Source organism: Vigna radiata, chromosome 11 (assembly GCF_000741045.1).
Source record: "Vigna radiata var. radiata cultivar VC1973A chromosome 11, Vradiata_ver6, whole genome shotgun sequence".
Classification (NCBI taxonomy): Eukaryota; Viridiplantae; Streptophyta; class Magnoliopsida; order Fabales; family Fabaceae; genus Vigna; species Vigna radiata.
In genome coordinates, this window is record NC_028361.1 from 11,163,025 (window position 1) to 11,180,384 (window position 17,360).

The following is a 17,360-nucleotide window of genomic DNA, read 5'->3' on the forward strand; positions in this document are numbered from 1 at the left end:
AACCAAACAAACACCCGCTTCCTCACTCTGTTATTATTACAGGCACAGCCGGTACCGTACGGTAATGATGTTGATGCAAACCAAAAAGCTGTTTCCATTCAGTCAGTGTTTCTTTTCGTATTTTTTTCCTTTCACTTTTTAGAACAATCTCAGTATTAATTATATCACATTAATCATAATTGCTCCGCTGCATTCTTCTGTCGATTTTGAAGGTGAGGGAGTGGAAATCTGAGAGGGTTTCGCGGCAGCGGCAATGGCGGAGCAGACTAACCGCTGGAGCTGGAACATCACCGGCTTCGAGCCGTGGAATTCGACGTCGACGTCTTCTTCGCCGGAGCAAAACGATCAGAAACCATCTACACCGTTTGCGAGAAGAAACTCCACCTCCTCGGTTCCTTCGCACTCCGTGGCTTCCAAAGTTGAGGAATTAAGAGACAAGGTTAAGGTAATGCGTTTTCATTTCCACGTGTATCGCATTCTTCTTCTTTCGAACTATTTCGCCGAGAGTTCCAGTGGTTTCTGCTTCCGCATCGGTTATATATGCACTTTGAATTTCATGATTTTTTGGAGAATTTTAATGACTCTTAGTGGAGAGAATTTGACTGTGAAGTAGATATGGAATCGAAAGAGTATTTAACTTGCTGTCTAGGAAATTGTTTGCCTTACAGGACCTTGAGTTCTGGCAAAGGTGACACGTTGAACACTTTTTTGATCCTTCCATACTTCAAAAAGGAAAAACAAAACAAAAGAAACGGCGTATTGACGAAAGAAATAAGAGTTACCTGCTTAATAAGGTTTCATTTCTAAAACTTGTCTCATTGTGTGTAATGCATTTGGAAGAAGATAGCCAACTGTACGCTTTTGATTGTTGCCTTGAATGTTTCCTCTTCCAGTCGAAAGCTGTTTGTGTTGTGTTAGGCAGCAAGATAGAATTTACAAAGGGAACGTGAGCTAAGAAGGGATTCACTGTCCCCACCGAAACTGGCAACTCAGAGTGTCTAGAACATACTCCTAGGTGGTAATTTATCACAGCGGTTGCTTGAAAACTACGTCAAGCAGTTTCACTCTGCATTAATTAAGATTCTAGGATAAATCAACATTTATTAAATTAGAGTATTCAGATTACAAAGGAAAATGTGTGGTGAGAAGGGATTCACTGTCCTTACTGAAACAGGTGTATCAGAGTGTTTAGAGCATAGTCGTTGGTGGTAATTTCTTTCAGCTGTTGCTTGACTCTATCAATCAGGTTCAGTCTGATTAAATCAGTTGAAAATGCCAATTTTTTTCTTTTCCTGTCAGTTTTATTGCATGGTTTGAATGAAGGTGGGCGTCTGGCTTCTATACGTTTTTATGTCTTCAAAATCTGCATTGAATCTCTTAGAGTGAGGAGATTAAAATATCCTCTCAATAAGTGCCAACTGGACATTATAAAATACCTAGCATTTATTTTATCGAAACTATCACTTCTCTAATATTAAAGTGACAATGTAAAAATATTCTGCCAATACAAATAGTTTCAAGCTAGTCTGTGGATTTTTTTAGCTTAGATGTAAAATCAAACCTTTTTCTCTTTAAAATTTGTGCTAAATCAGCAGCAATTCAATACATAAAAAGCAAATTAGACTATTTTCTGAGAAGAAAAGATGTTATCTATCCACAAATATATCTTTTTCTACTTGTAGTAGTGCTCAAATTTTCCTGCATTTATGGAAAACCTTTTCTACGTTCGAGTTTAAATTATTTTTGAGTGGTTCATACCATTCCATGTTTGGTTGGGATTATTTTAGAAATTAATTACTGTCTTTTTGACAAGCTTTCTTAGGAAATTGTTTGAAAATGATTATTTTGTAATCGTGCGAAATATATAGTAGTATGATAACATTTTCCTTAAGAACAGTGATTCCAGATTCAATAATATGCAAAAATGATTATTTTCTAAAACACTTTATTTGAGTTGTGCAGAATTTGCTTATTTGTTACTATGCACATAAGACAAAACTAAACGGTTAGATAGCTGTTTTTTTCCTTAGTAATTGTAGAAAATTGAGTAATTGTCTCTTTGGCTAGCAATGTCATGTCATCAGAGTCTATGAATTACTTTTTTAACTTTTATTCATACACTTTGCAAACTAATAAGTGCTAATTGGAGCAGTTCAGATTAAGTAGTGGGTGAAGTTCTCAATACACAATAGACAATGTAGTTCAAAATACCTTGGAAGGGGGTAATGAAGCAAACTATTGATAAAACAAAATATAAACTTAACGGGGGCATAAAGTCTCTTAGATTCTGGAGTGAACTTTACTTAAATGGAATATTGCAACTTGTCATGATTTTACTGCTTGGTAGTTCTGTAATGAAGAAGGAAAAAGCGTGGTCTTTCAATTTCAATATTATGAATTTATATGGTAGGCATGTTGGGAGAGTCTGTTAGACCATAATAGAACTTTGGAAGATAAATAGTTTAAGATTGTTTTCACTGCTAATTCTGAAGGTTTGACTATTTGACGTGCAAACAGAGAACAAAGATCTTTATGTAAAACAGAGTATAAGTTATCCTCTTCTAGGTTACATAACGTCATGCATAAAATTTAAGAAAAAAAACATTTTGTGCAGAACAATTTAATGTGAAGATGACTTTTAAACAATCCATACTTGTAACAAAACTTGGTAGGAGAAGGGTACATTACTCAATGTTTTGCAAATACTTTGGTATGATTGGGTTGATGGAGATTTTGAGCTAGATGTGGTAGCCTGGTAGGTATTCGGCCCAGAACTCCATGCTGTCATGTACCAAAGAAAAGGATGATTAAAAAATGTTTTTTTTTTTTTCTTTTCTTTTCTTTTCTGGAGTATCTTTTATACGCTTTAAACCAATTTTATGTTCTTATAATTACTAGCGAGTTTTGTTGGTTGGAATATATGTTTTTATGTGGTCTGCTCTCCTACTTGATCTTTGTGGATTATGGAAATTTTTGTTTTAGACATATGTTAACAATTACACCAGGTATTTTGCACAGCTTGCAAGAAATGACTACCTGCAGTTAAGACAAGAAGCTAGTGAACTTCAAGAATATTCAAATGCAAAACTTGACCGAGTGACACGATATCTTGGTGTTCTTGCGGAGAAAGCCCACAAGTTAGGTAACACTAATTTGGCCCACTTGTGGTCCATTAGATATTCAGCTAGTTTTGATATTTGTCTTTTTTAGTGTTATTTCTTTTGGTTGATTGGGTCATTTATATACTCAGATAAACAACTTAAATAAATGCTTGCTCAGGCAGATTTCATTCAATTAATATGAATGTATAAGAATGACAACCAGAAATGTCAGCTGTGCAGTATATTTGTTATAACTCTGCCGATGACACCAGTGTAATATCAATAGCAAAGGCGTGAATACACAGATCTTATGTGAAATTCTGATTTCCTTGGAGTCCATTCATAGCATAGGACAACATATCCACTAGTCTCTTTTTATTTTTATTTATTGATAATGGGTTTGTTATACTAATTTAATATTTAACCATTGAAAATAATATTTCTCTCTTTGGTTGCTACGCCATTTCATTTCTCACAAAACATTCAATCACTGTTTCTTTCTGCAGATTATTATCCTCTATTATTTTATCTCCTTGTGCTTTAACTTCACAACTTTCTTTGTAGATACAATACAAGTCTAATTAAGGGAATGTTTGGACAAACTTTTATATAAACACTTCTAGAAGAGAAAATTAAAGAAAATAATGAAATGAGTTTTTCAATAAACTAAAATTAGCTTATGCACAGGTTAAAAATAAGAATTTAGGAAAACTATATGAGAGAGTTTTAGAAATTAGTTTATCGATAAACTAATTTTGACTTATGAAAAAATTCATTTCATTTTTCATTCTTACTCTTCTCTTAGAAGTGTTTCTAGAAGCTTGTCTAAACATGGCCTAAACAATTCATTAGTAGATCACTTTCATTTTCTCAATCTGAATTATGAATTGCAGTTCTTTAAAACCTATCCTTTAGATAATTTGTTGCGAAAAATATTCAAGTCCGATTTTGATTGAAGATAGTGCCAAAAGGTATAATACAAGTAAGGGTAATTCTCATTTTACAAGCTGATTTAATAGAGTAAAGTTAGGCCTAAACCACTTTCTGAGATGGGAGGAGAGTCTATCCTAAATCCATTAAAAGGATCAATCACCATATTATACATGTACCAAGTCCAATAGTGTTGGATGTGATAGTGTATTGGAAAAACCCGAGGTCTACATTGTCTAGAGATAGTGCTAAGATACATAATATAAGGGAAATGCTCACTTTATGAGTTGATGTAGTAAGATTGAGTTTTGGCTAAACCATTTCCTAAGAATTTGAAATTGAGAATATGAAATTGAATCACTCTGTCATTTGCCTACATTAGGTTCAATCACCAGAAATGAAAACTAAATGAACAATGGCATGAAAAAAAGAGAAGTAGGGAAAATCATGGAATTTGTGCTCTGCATCACCCAACGCCAGATCTATCTAATGAATCTTGGAAGGCAGAATCATTCTAGAGCCCATTCCTGTTCAAGCAGCAAACTCAAACTGGATTCACCATGAATATTGTGCCATCACCTTGTTCTTTTGCCAATAAAAAAACCATTGAAGCCTAACATCTACCTCATCTCTCTTTCCTCCCCAACTTTGTCTACCTCCGACAATGCTCTGCAAGCTGAAGGCCAGCTATCTCTTCTTCATCAGCATCAACAACTTTGCTAGCTGTAGTGTCATCACATAGTAGATTAAAAAGTCATGGGAGGAAGTTTCGGGTGATGGTTGGGTAAAAGTTTCGTATAATATCCTTAAATAAATTATTTAAAATAAAAGTGATGATTGTATAATTGTCCTATATTTTTGGTTTTGGCTGTTAAAGCATTCCAACTAAAAAAATGCGTATGACTGTATTAGTGAATCCCTCCATCCCAATATGTGTATGTTTATGTGTGTGTGTTTGTGTTAGGTTCCTTTGTTCAGGAGACCAAACAAAACACTCTCTTCTCACAATAACACTCGAAATAGCAAAAGATGAAAGTATGTGTATGTATATTATTGAATCTGTAATGTATATAAAGAGAAATACAATTATACGTCCCAAGGAAGCCTCCCTTCCTCCACTGGAAAATGTCCAGTCTATACCCACAAGGAAAATATCTGCTAATCCCCCTCTCCCCTATTCTGTAAGTATTTATACTCTCTCTCTCTCCTAACAACTAACCAACTTTCTCTCTATTGAATTCCCTCCTAACATAAACTTTCTACCATTCGGTATTAGCCACTATATATCGTTCGGTCCTACGCTCCCTCTTTTATTCCTAACATTATTCCACCCCTCAAAATCAACCTTGTCCTCAAGGTTGAAGTTAGGAAACTGTTATTTGTCGTAATGCTCCTCTTCCCAGGTGACGCCCTCCAATTCAAGTCTGGAGGTTTGGGTGGTGGCAAATCCTCCTCCAATATCTTCCATTTTTCTTGAATTCTATTAACTTCCAGCAATTCATAAATGGACTTAGCAAGGGAGGATTCCGCTAAAACCTTGCTAAAGAAAGCTATGGGCCTTATTCTAAATTACCTCCAATCTCCTTTAATTTCTCCACGGATTGCCAAACAGGTAGCTTCTAAATTCACATCTAGCATGTATTCCACCACCTCCTTACTCAAGTCAGGTATCATTTGCCCTATTCTAGCCGCAAGATGAGCTCCTATTTTAAGAGCTAAAGTTACCAATGTCATGAACTTCTTCATGTATGGAGCCAAAGACTTCACAGCAGCATTATCAACTTGCATGATTTCACACCCCATCTGATCTTCAACAACATGCATTTGTCCCCGGAATTCGCATAACATGTAAAGCCAGAGAGCATTCATGCCAGAAAGCATGGTGGTGACCAGTCTTCTTGTGTAGTTTTCTGTCCTTACAAAATATATCATGTTGGGGACTATCCTCTCGTCAACCTGCACATTAAAGGTTGCAAGGTGGTTCACTTTGTGATGAAGTTTAAGGAGAAGTCTATGTTCATAATATCTTAGCCCTTGGATTTCCTGTTTCAACTCTCTGATTTCTTGCTCAATAATCTTGAGTCTTTGCAAAATTTCTTCAACCCCTTTTGCAATGCCACCAAAGGTTGGTTCAATCCTTTCAGCTTCATCTCTTATGGTTATAGATTGACCTTGCCCTTCAGGGTTATTTTCAGGTGGAACTTGCAGCTTTTGTGCAAGATTGTAAAGGTCATTATACCTTCTATGAAAAACTTCCCGGAAGTCATCATCAGATAAAAGGTCTCGTGCAAAATCAAGTTCATCTTGGAGAATAGGCCTTCCAAAGTCTAGGATTGGACTCCATGTGTGTTAATAATTTTACTTGCTTTCTGCAGGAAGTGAAAGTAGTGCTTGTTTCAGCTGCTGCCGAGGAGCAAATTGAGTTTTTCTGTATCTAGGAGGTGTCAATCTTCTCACACATTCAGGTCTTAAGACATTCTCAGTCAAGGTGATCCCTTGGCAAACACTTTGGATTGCAGGGATTACAATTTGATGAATGACTCTTAAAGTTTTTGTCAGGTTTTTGGTGGAGCATGCAAGGACATCAATATAGTAACCCAACTCTCCATGTTCTACTCTTCTATAGATTCCGTTAATGCTGATTGAAATAAGGTATTTCTCAAGACTGTAAGTTGCACCATGCTGATCCTTAACAACCTTTATTCTATTGTGAAGGTGCACCTGTAAACGAGGGAAGAAACCTGGAGTTAGAAACATGTGGCTTGAATCATCACACTCAAGATGACGTCCTGTGTAAATGCAGTCTGGCATGCTTAGCTGCCACCTCTGATGCTTTCCTCTGCCTTCTTCAAGAATGGAAGGAATCAATCGTACGAAATTTGGATCTGATGGATCTTCGCCATAACTAAGTTCAAGTTTTAGCATCATCCTTACAAGGTCACTAGCGTCTAAATTCTCAAACACCTTTGAACCTATACCAGGAATAGGGCTCTGCAAACTTCCTCTTAAGATTTTTTCTAATTCCTTCCTACTAATAAATACATTGTTTTCAGAGTGTTGCTTCTTAACATTCAACTTTATGAGTTGACCAAGGACTTCGCCACAGAGCCACTCAAAATCTAAGATTAGAAAATCCAACTCATAAAAATAAATCACCTCACCAATGTGATGAAGACAAGCAACAATAGCTCTTCTCTTCATCTCTACTTTCTCTTTGTTGTCATGTCTTGATCGAATTCTCAAAAGTGGAACTTTCACTTGGCATAGCTCACCAAATTCCTTCCACTTCATGGCTGGCTTGTTGCAGTTCTCAGATTCCCAGTCATGGTAGCCACCTTCCAAGCAAACCCTCAAGTGTATCCTACTTGAGAACTTGGTCTCTTTCTTCTTTTCCCCTTCAACAACCACATGTTTTTCATGGTTAAACCACCTTGTGTTCACAGGCTTATGGTCAAACCTCCTCTGCACATTGTGTAAAGGAATGACACACCTACCCAGGATTTCATCTTTGTTTGGACCAACCCTATCTTCTGCAGTCAGAACCAAAGGCTCCTCAAATGGCTCCTGGATGTCCTCCTCGACGCTCCCCTCCTGTCGCTCTGCTGCCAACTCCTCACAAATGGTACCCCGATTTAATCCGCCAAACCTCCGCGTCTGAGCATCGGTGAACATCTTCCAAGTCGGATGCGTGGTTTTCTTCCACCAGAAGTGGAACCAAAAACTCGCTAAACCTCACTCCATGCATCTATAGACGAGCTTCATCTTCTCTTTGTCCGTGGCGCTCTGGAGGTCGAACAGTTTCTCTGCCTGTGCGATCCAGCCCACTGGATGCGCACCTTCAAATGTTGGTAGTTCAACGCGCTTCCTCCAACTGCGTTGAACTTCTCCTCTGCCATCTTCTGATTCCTCCCCCCAGTTTTTTTGGCGGTCATCGTTTACATCCAGCGTTGACGGAATCACGTCTTCCTTCGGAGCTCCGATGCTGGTTCCTGGTTCGTCGTTCTTGAGCGCGACTAAACGCTTGGAATTTGCGAGTTACCGCTCTCATCTCCGCTTTCAACTCTTCCATTGTCGATTCAATCACGATCAACCTTCTCTCAATTCTTCTTCTTCACTGTGCTCTGTTTGCTCCTCCGATACAGATCCGGTAGGTCGGACCAAACTTGTTAGGTTCCTTTGTTCAGGAGACCAAACAAAACACTCTCTTCTCACAATAACACTCGAAACAGCAAAAAGTGAAAGTACGTGTATGTATATTATTGAATCTCTAATGTATATAAAGAGAAATACAATTATATGTCCGAAGGAAGCCCCCTTCCTCCATTGGAAAATGTCCAGTCTATATGAAGGAAAATATCTGCTAATCCCCCTCTCCCCTATTCTGGAAGTATTTATACTCTCTCTCTCTCTCTCCTAACAACTAACCAACTTTCTCTCTATTGAATTCCCTCCTAACATAAACTTTCTACCGTTCGGTATTAGCCACTATATATCGTTCGGTCCTATGCTCCCTCTTTTATTCCTAACAGTTTGTATGTTAAGCTATATATAATTATATATTCAACATAACAAAAGATATATCTAACTCCTAACATGTTCAAATCCGATACTGATACCGTGGCCAAATATGAATTGGTGCATTAGAGCTTCTGCTCTTAAATCTAACTCCTAGCAAGTTCAAACCAAACATGGCTTAAAGCAGTTTTATCTGAGGCATGTTTTCTTTCAGTAGGCATGAGATTTATTTTTTTTGTAAATATGATGTTCTGTGCAACAGCAATAAATGTAGTGGATGCATATCTAGTTGCATTAATTTCTTGAAGTACTTGAAGTTATGTGAAACTTGAATGTACCTACATCTACCATGTCTTTTCTTGTTAAGCCATTATGCTGATGGTTTTCTATTTTTATTTTTTGGGCTTCATCTGTGAATGTCAGATCAATCTTCGCTTGAAACTGAGGCAAGAATATCTTCTGTGATCTATGAAAAGAAGAAATTGTTCAATGACTTATTGACATCTAAAGGTGATTGCTATATGTAGTTTCTTTACTATTGATGGCTTCTTTGTATTGACTTTGTTTTTGGTCCGTCTGCAATGCTGTTTGTGTATTATGTAATATGTAATATACATCCATTGTAATTTAAGTTAACTACATGGCCCCTCCACTTTTAAGCATACTAAAATGGATGTTTTGCTGAACTGGGAAGGTCTATTTAACTGTTATATATGGTTCTATTATTTGCAGGTAACATAAGGGTATTCTGCCGAGCTAGGCCATTATTTGAAGATGAAGGTTCCTCAGTTGTTGAATTTCCAGATGATTATACTATACGAGTAAATACTGGCGATGAATCCTTGTCTAACTCAAAGAAAGAATTTGAATTTGACAGAGTTTACGGACCTCATGTTGGACAGGGTAAAATGGTTCTACTCTATATTCCTTTTTTTTTGGGTTGCAGGAGGAGGGACTGGTTAAGGGTTTCCAACTTCAAAATCCTGGTCCTCGTGTGCTTTTCTTCTTGCTTATATTGCCTCTTATGTTATGTTTGCAGCTGAGTTGTTCAGTGATGTTCAACCAATGGTGCAATCAGCTTTGGATGGATATAATATTTCCTTATTTGCATATGGACAAACACATTCTGGAAAAACACACACTATGGTTGTTCTTTCTATCTTTTGCTGTGTGTGCTGATTATTATCCTACTCTTTCAAAAGAAATAGATATTTGGATGAGGGTCTAGAATTCAGCAATGATATAAAATTGAAATACCTCTCATTTGGGTGAACTTAATTATTTTTACATCCGAGTTAATAATGCCTGATAATTTGCATCTGCAATGTTCATTCATTGTTCTCAGGAAGGATCAAGCTATGATAGGGGATTATATGCTCGTTGCTTTGAGGAGTTGTTTGACTTGTCCAACTTGGACACAACTGCTACTTCTCAATATACATTCTCTGTTACTGTTTGTGAGCTCTATAACGAACAGGTCTCTTTCTTTTAATTTCCTTTGTAACTCTTTCTGGTTTAGTTTGACTTGGGATTATAAAGGTTTTCACTGCTCCTTTTATGTGCTTACAGATAAGGGATCTGATCTCGGAGTCAGGGAAAAACTTGCCTAAACTGTGTTTTGCTTCACCTGAATATCTCATAGAACTAATGCAGGAAAAAGTTGATAACCCTATGGAATTTTCTAGGGTTTTGAAAGCTGCATTTCAGAGTCGAGGAAATAATCCATTAAAGATTAATGTTTCTCATTTGTATGGTCTCTGGCCTATATTATGCATGGCTACATTGTAAAATGGCTTTATATTTTCTATTTAATGTTTCAATTGCATGGCTACATTGTAAAATGGCTTTATATTTTCTATTTAATGTTTCATATGATTGATTTCTATTGATAGCATACTTTCTCCAATGGAGTTGGTGATGTCAATGCAAGATCTGTTTTTGTCATATGATACAATATACTCTCACCATTCCTATTCATAACACCTCATACCTAATTCACCATGATTAAGGAAAGTGCTTTAGTTGGCTGATGAAAATAAATGTCTTAAATTTATATTTTTGATCCAAAACTACGAGTCACCACTACTCTTCTCTATTGTCTAAGTGTTTGCTTGTACAATCTTTCTTTTCTAATGAGGGACATTTTAGTCCAAAAATAATTAATGGAAGAGACATTATGAATTGAATCTTATAAAAACATGTTAGACAATTAAAAGTTTATGTGAGGAGGTATAAAAGGGGAGAAAGTTAGTGGCGGGAAGAGGGGAAATCTGTTAGAGGAGAGATGGTTAGTTTGTTAGAAGAGAGAGAGGGAATATAAATAACAAACAAATTTGAGAGAGAAGGGATCAGATAATATTTTGGGTATTGAGACTGGACCTCTTGGCCAGTGGAGGAAGGGAGGCTTTCTTGGGGGAGATAGTGATACTTGTATTTTCTTTTCTACACATTATACAGGAAATAGAATTACATATTCATACATATTCCTTTATACTTACTGTTGAGTGTGTGTGTGAGCTTGGAGCTGCTGTTCGGTTCCTTGAACAAAGGAACCTAACAAAACACCACTTCAAATTTGGGTCCTATAAATAGAAATAGAGGGATTAATATAATATGCTAAACATTTTTTTAGCTTCTAGTTTTATATTAACACATTGGACTTTTGGCTAATTTTAGTAATATTAGGAAACAATAAATATTGAAGGCTGTAAAATTTAGATATACAGGCTTAGTAAGCAAAAACATTAATTAGTTTTGCTATGTCTTAATGTTTCTCTGAATTTATCACTGCCACTATAATTGTTCTCTCATAGATTCTCGAGGTTCTTACCATTTTGATATTGATGCTCACTGTTTTCTGTAAGTTGATGGTTTTTACATGCTGTACAGTGTACATTAATTCAGATTAGTGAATTTCATTTATGCCTTGTATTTTCAGGATTGTTACCATACACATATTTTATAACAATTTGATCAGCGGTGAAAACTCATATAGCAAGTTGTCTCTGGTTGATTTGGCTGGAAGTGAAGGTTTGATATCAGAAGATGATAGTGGTGAGCGTGTCACAGATATGCTTCATGTTATGAAGTCATTTTCAGCGTATGTCTTTTTTCATAATGTTTTTTGAATGAACACTTCAAATTTTTCTTCCCTATCAACTTTATATTTATTAGCTTAGTAGTCAGCAGGTGCTCTTTGTTCACCCACGTAAAGTTAATGTCAAATGTCAATTCTCAGTATACCACCTGTTAGAATTTTCTGAGTCTTACTTTTTGTTGCTTTTGAAAATGTCTTTACAGGCTGGGAGATGTATTATCTTCTTTGACTTCAAAAAAGGATGTTATTCCTTATGAAAACTCAGTGTTGACGAAACTGTTTGCGGATTCTCTTGGTATTATTATTTTTCTTTTACTTTGTTTTAATAAGGTTATGGTAACATCTATATGGTTTTAAGTTGTTAGACACACTTTGATACTTGATTAAAAATTACAACAGAAATTGCACGCGCCTCTTAAAATGCTAATAAGTTTTATATGCTTGGTATGACTTTTGCGTGGCATTATATTTTCTGTTCAATACTTAGATACTCTGCATTGTTTTTGCTGTAACTCTTCGTTCTCTAATTGGATTGTTGTTACTATTAATCCAAACCTGCTCCACTTCAAGTGGCACCTGTCTTGTTCTGACTTGATTTGTTTGTTTTCTGGCTTATTTTGTAAGTGTATTGAAGGTATGTAGTCTCTTGGTAGTGTCACCATTTTTTGTTATCTCTCTTTTATATGTTGATTAGAATTTATGGAACTGCTTCTTGATTATAAATTTGGCTTTTGGAATCTGTAAGCAGAAGATTTTTTTTAGTTGTGTTAGATATATTGTGTTTTATGTTAATTAGGAAAACATAATCCCTACGTTAATTATGTTATTTTTACATATTCGTTTGTATTTGGCCTTAGCCCACATTCTCATTATTATAAATACATTCCTTAGGTGTATTTCTACACAAAGGAGATTAATCCTATACCTAGTTTTACTATATTCCACCTAGTATTAGAGCCTAAAAATTTTGAGCTCTTTGTGAAGAATCTTCGTTGACTCATTAATTTTCTAGATTGTGGTGTCTCTATTTTTGTCTTATTTACGTGTTCTTCTTTGATTTTCGTTATTTGTTACGGGAGGAATCAAATTAAAAAACGATCATACTCTTTATTGGATAGGATCGTATAATCTGGGCAGCTATTAACTGTGCTGAGGTCGCCTTGTTCCCCTCTTTCAGGATTTGTGCTTGTTGCCTTGATTCAAGAACCTTGGTTTTTTATGTTTTTTTCTCTCTCCATGGCTTTTTCCTCCTCTTCTAATAGCATAGACCAATTTGCTCTCTTCAATGAATCTCAAATGGTATGAAGATCATTAGAACTCTAGTTCCACTACTTTTGTTGCACGAACAAGTATATCTTTTGTTGGCCTAACTTAACCTTCTTCTCTTGGACCTTGGGTTCTTGACTCAGGTGCCACAGATCACTTTACTTGTAACAAATTTTTGTTTTCTTCTTTATCCTCTTTGGATAATTTACCTACCGTTACAATGGATGATGGTCTAGGATTTTATCTCATGATGTTGGTATTTTTAATCTTTTTCCATCTTTAACCATTGATAATTTTTTTATGTTCTTGGGTCTCCGTTTAACATATTATTCATTAATTGTCTAATCCATTCTCTTAGATTGTATTATTTCTCTTACCAAAAATTCTGTTTGTTTATCTCACTCGGGCATTATGGGTTGCTTGAGTCCTGCAAGGTTTGGCAAAATAATTAAGTGACTTGGACTTGATTCTCACCCTTGACAACTAGCTTTAAGGGAGGGTTCTCCAAGTGTTTGGGTGATTATCTTTTGGTTGCCAGTGTCTTAGAAAGGACTGCCTTGGAAGGTTTGACCAAAAAGGCCAAGTGAAGTGCTGCAGTGTGTAGATGCTGGTATGTCTGCTCTCAGGAGTGGTGTTATGGTAGGGACTTGGGTATTATGGAGTGCTTAAGCCTCACATCTAGAGATGCAACATGGGATGCTCAGGCGGAGTGCTTAGTCTCAAGATACCCTTCTACAATATTATAAAAGAGATTATAAGTTGATAATTGGCATGGAATTTCTCTTATAATTAGAAAATTTGTAGTCAACATAGTTCTGTTGAGGAGAACAGCGGGAGTCTTAACTGTGATTCTTGGGAATGTAATATTATTGCAGTCACAATTCTTCCTCCGTTTGGTATCACTAGATGACTCTGTTAGACATGTAGTCAATGTTAGTAAAAGAGTTCCCAGTATGCATAAAAGATTAATGTTGTGGGACCTAAATTTGGCAATTCATATATGAAACTTTTTATTGTGCCTAACTTTGGCACTACCATGTTTCTAAAGTGAATTTCTAATCTGTGGAAGGTTATAGTGGTGAATGGTCAAAATCTCAAATGAAAACTTTAGCTCGTATAGTTTCCATCAATTTTCAAAATTAACTTTATAAAACTGTCCTCACACTTACAAATAATTTCCCGTAGTTCTTTCCCCAATTTTCATTATAAACAAAATCAATTTGGTCCCTGCTGGATATATTAACATTAAAAAAGGAGCATCTAGATGTGTTCTCAATGAACATTAAGAAGACACTCTGTGGAGTTGAGTGTCTGCAGGAGCTCTGACCAGAATATGACAGAGCATCTGTAGAGGAAGACTTATAGGTAAAAAAACCACATAAAGAAGCATCTATTTTTTATATAGAGCACTGATATACTCCACAAAAGGTAATCCTGTTTGAATTAAGTAGGACCACTATGGCAACAAAGCTATCCCTTCTAGTATTTAACGCAGTTGCATATGTAGGACTCAAATTTGAGACCATCGTTTAAGGTAGAACATCCCCGTGCTAAATCTATTGAATAAAGAAAAACTCAATTAACTAACTAACAATGGTGTTAAAATAATGTTGTTTTGAAAATACTTAAGTTTAAGCCGTGGCACTGATTTGAGAATAAAAGTACTTTGGTCATGAATTGAAAGGAAACTACAGGGACCAAAATTTGGACCTAACCTTTGAATTTTTATTTAACAAAGGATAACGTCTTCTTTTGTGTGGGATATAGAAACACAGGTACCAGGTGAGGCTGAATATTTACCTTCATTTCTTTATATAAAATTGAAATAATTTACCTCTGCTCATTCTTGCTCTTTTTTCTTTGTCCTGAAAGTCGACACTCGCATGTAGTTATACACACACGCATACTATTTATTCATAACTAGGTATTCAATTATTTCTGCTTGGTCTTAGACATGTGATAACGTTTTCATTATAATTTTTCTTTCATGTTTTAGGTGGAAGTTCAAAATCTCTGATGATTGTAAATGTGTGTCCAAATTCTTCGAATTTATCTGAGACATTACTGTCTCTCAATTTCTCTGCCAGAGCTCGTAATTCTGTCTTAAGCCTTGGAAATCGAGATACAATTAAGAAGTGGAGAGATGTTGTATGTTCTTCCATAATCCCATTCCTCGTTTGGAAAAAGACAGTCTTCTACTTTTGATTTGCTTTTCATTTCCAACTGGGGATTTTGTGGAAAGCAATTAAAAATCATAACTCATGCTTATGGTGTATAATAATTATATGAATATAATGTTTTAGGATTGAACCCCTCCTTTTTCTCAATTCAAATTTCAGACAGTGTTTGCTGGTCTAATAAAAAGTTACTTGGCATGTAAAGATCGATTCTTGTGCGGTGTAATTGAGAAATTGCTTGGACTAGGCTATATCTTATATAATATTTTCATTCTATGGGAAGTTCAATTGTACTCAGTTTTCTATCACTTTATAAAAAATGGTGGTGATTTCAACATGCTTCAAGATTACAAATTTGCTATATATGTTCCAGATTTAAGTTGTGATGGTTTTATAGGCAAATGATGCACGTAAAGAGTTATATGAGAAGGAAAAAGAAATCCAAGATCTCAAACAAGATGGTCTGAGACTTAAGCAAGCACTGAGAGATGCAAATGATCAGTGTGTTCTACTCTTCAACGAAGTACAAAAGGCATGGAAAGTTTCTTCTGCATTGCAGACAGATTTACAGGTTTGAATGTTTACTAATTTTAGTGTAGTATGTGGTGACGTGTTGCTTAGTGGTTTGAAGATTCTGTGTATATGCATGACATGCTGTAATAATGTTAATCCATTAGGTAGTTCCGTGATCGATATACATGCAGTGAGTAGAATGAGGAAGTACAACATTTAAGTATATAAAATTGTATATGTTTTGAATGTATTATATGTCTTTTGGAAGTCTCACATCGATTAGAGATAAGACCAATTCATAGTATATAAGTAGGTGCAAACCTCATCTTATAAGCCGGTTTTGTGGGATTGAGTTAGACTTAAAGTCCACTTCTAACATGGTATCAGAGCCATGATTAGAGTCTATCCTAACGATATGTTGTTGGGCATATTGTTTCACCCGTTATCGGACCGCTATTGGACCACCTATTAATGTCTAGTCCTACGCATGAGATGTATATACCTCGGCGTGTGGGAGGTGTGTTGGAAGTCTCACATCGACTAGAGATAAGGTCAATTCATAGTATATTAGGTCCAAACCTTACCTTACAAGCCGGTTTTGTGGGGTTGAGTTAGGTTTAAAGTCTACTTCTTAACAATTTCTAATACAGACCACACAAAATGTATTTATAGCATAATACATAATCACTTATAGTAAATAAAGCTAATAATTAGAAATCAATCATCCTAATTTCCCATATTATGTAACCTTTAATTCCCTAGAAATATGTAACAGCTTCTAACACTCTCCCTCAAGCTCGATCATATATGTCATATGTATCAAGCTTGTTATAGATGTATTCAATCTGAGGGTCTCTAAGGGACTTGGTGAACATGTCAGCCATTATATTGCTAGAGTTGACAGAATCAGTAGTGATTTCTTTAGAGAGCACCTTTTCTCTAATATAGTGACAATCAATTTCAATGTGTTTGGTTCTTTCATGGAAAACTGGGTTTGATGCAATGAGAAGTGCAACATGATTGTCACAAATAGGCCTTGTTTCATGGATGTATCCTATTTTTAGCTGTAGAAGTAGTTGCCTAAGTCACGTAAGCTCACAAGTGGCTGCTGTCATAGCATGGTATTCTACTTTTGCACTAGATCTAGTAATTATATTTTGCTTTTTGCTTCTCCAAGAGATGAGGTTTCCTCCAATAAGAACACAGTACCTAGAAGTGGATCTTCTATCTAATAGTGATCTTGTCCAATCCGCATCAGAGTAACAAGTGATCTTAATACTACCTTTGTCTTCATACGATAATCCTCTTCCTGGAGCATTTTTATGTATTTAAGGATACGTGTCATAGCATCTTAATAGCTATCACATGGAGCATTTAGAAATTGGCCATTACAAATATGTGCAATTAAGGCACAAATATGTAGACTGATTCAGCCCTTTGGAATAGTAAAAAGTTCACAGCAATAGTGGCTGTGATGAGTGTCTGAGTTCATGCCAGGAACCAAGGCTGCGATGAAACTCTAATGTTGGACAACAATGAAGGCTGCAATTAAATCACAGTCAGAGGCTCCAAAGGATCAAGAGCTCTAATACCATCTTAAATTTAGGAGAAAGAATATTTTTCTTATTATTCGTCTCCTTACATACATTGGATATATATACAAGAGCTTATTAAATATTTTAGGAAATAAAAGCAACCTATTCTGCGGTACAAATCCCTGGAATTGTGGGATTGTTATACTAGTAATAATAGCAAGATACA

General features: G+C 35.8%; 2 protein-coding genes across 4 annotated transcripts in view; one reads left to right on the forward strand and one right to left on the reverse strand.

The window, feature by feature from the left end:
* Positions 1-17,360, forward strand: part of LOC106777657 (kinesin-like protein KIN-14B) — a 31,525-nt gene continuing 14,165 nt past the window's right edge. For 2 of the 3 annotated variants that reach the window (XM_014665329.2, XM_022775738.1), the window contains exons 1-12: positions 1-101; positions 213-445; positions 3,019-3,142; positions 8,970-9,056; positions 9,279-9,449; positions 9,586-9,692; positions 9,892-10,023; positions 10,116-10,294; positions 11,485-11,646; positions 11,847-11,938; positions 14,906-15,057; positions 15,484-15,657. In XM_014665329.2, the coding sequence (XP_014520815.1) occupies positions 254-445; positions 3,019-3,142; positions 8,970-9,056; positions 9,279-9,449; positions 9,586-9,692; positions 9,892-10,023; positions 10,116-10,294; positions 11,485-11,646; positions 11,847-11,938; positions 14,906-15,057; positions 15,484-15,657 (1,572 nt within the window). In that variant the 5' untranslated portion in view covers positions 1-101; positions 213-253. Of the gene's footprint in view, positions 102-212; positions 446-490; positions 795-3,005; positions 3,143-8,969; positions 9,057-9,278; positions 9,450-9,585; positions 9,693-9,891; positions 10,024-10,115; positions 10,295-11,484; positions 11,647-11,846; positions 11,939-14,905; positions 15,058-15,483; positions 15,658-17,360 lie in introns of those variants that run through there. The other variant, XM_022775737.1, reaches the window with a different exon arrangement.
* Positions 3,754-8,945, reverse strand: LOC111240561 (protein TORNADO 1-like). The gene is given in 1 exon segment (XM_022775739.1): positions 3,754-8,945. A coding segment is annotated over 1 exon segment (2,103 nt). The 5' UTR covers positions 7,704-8,945; the 3' UTR covers positions 3,754-5,600.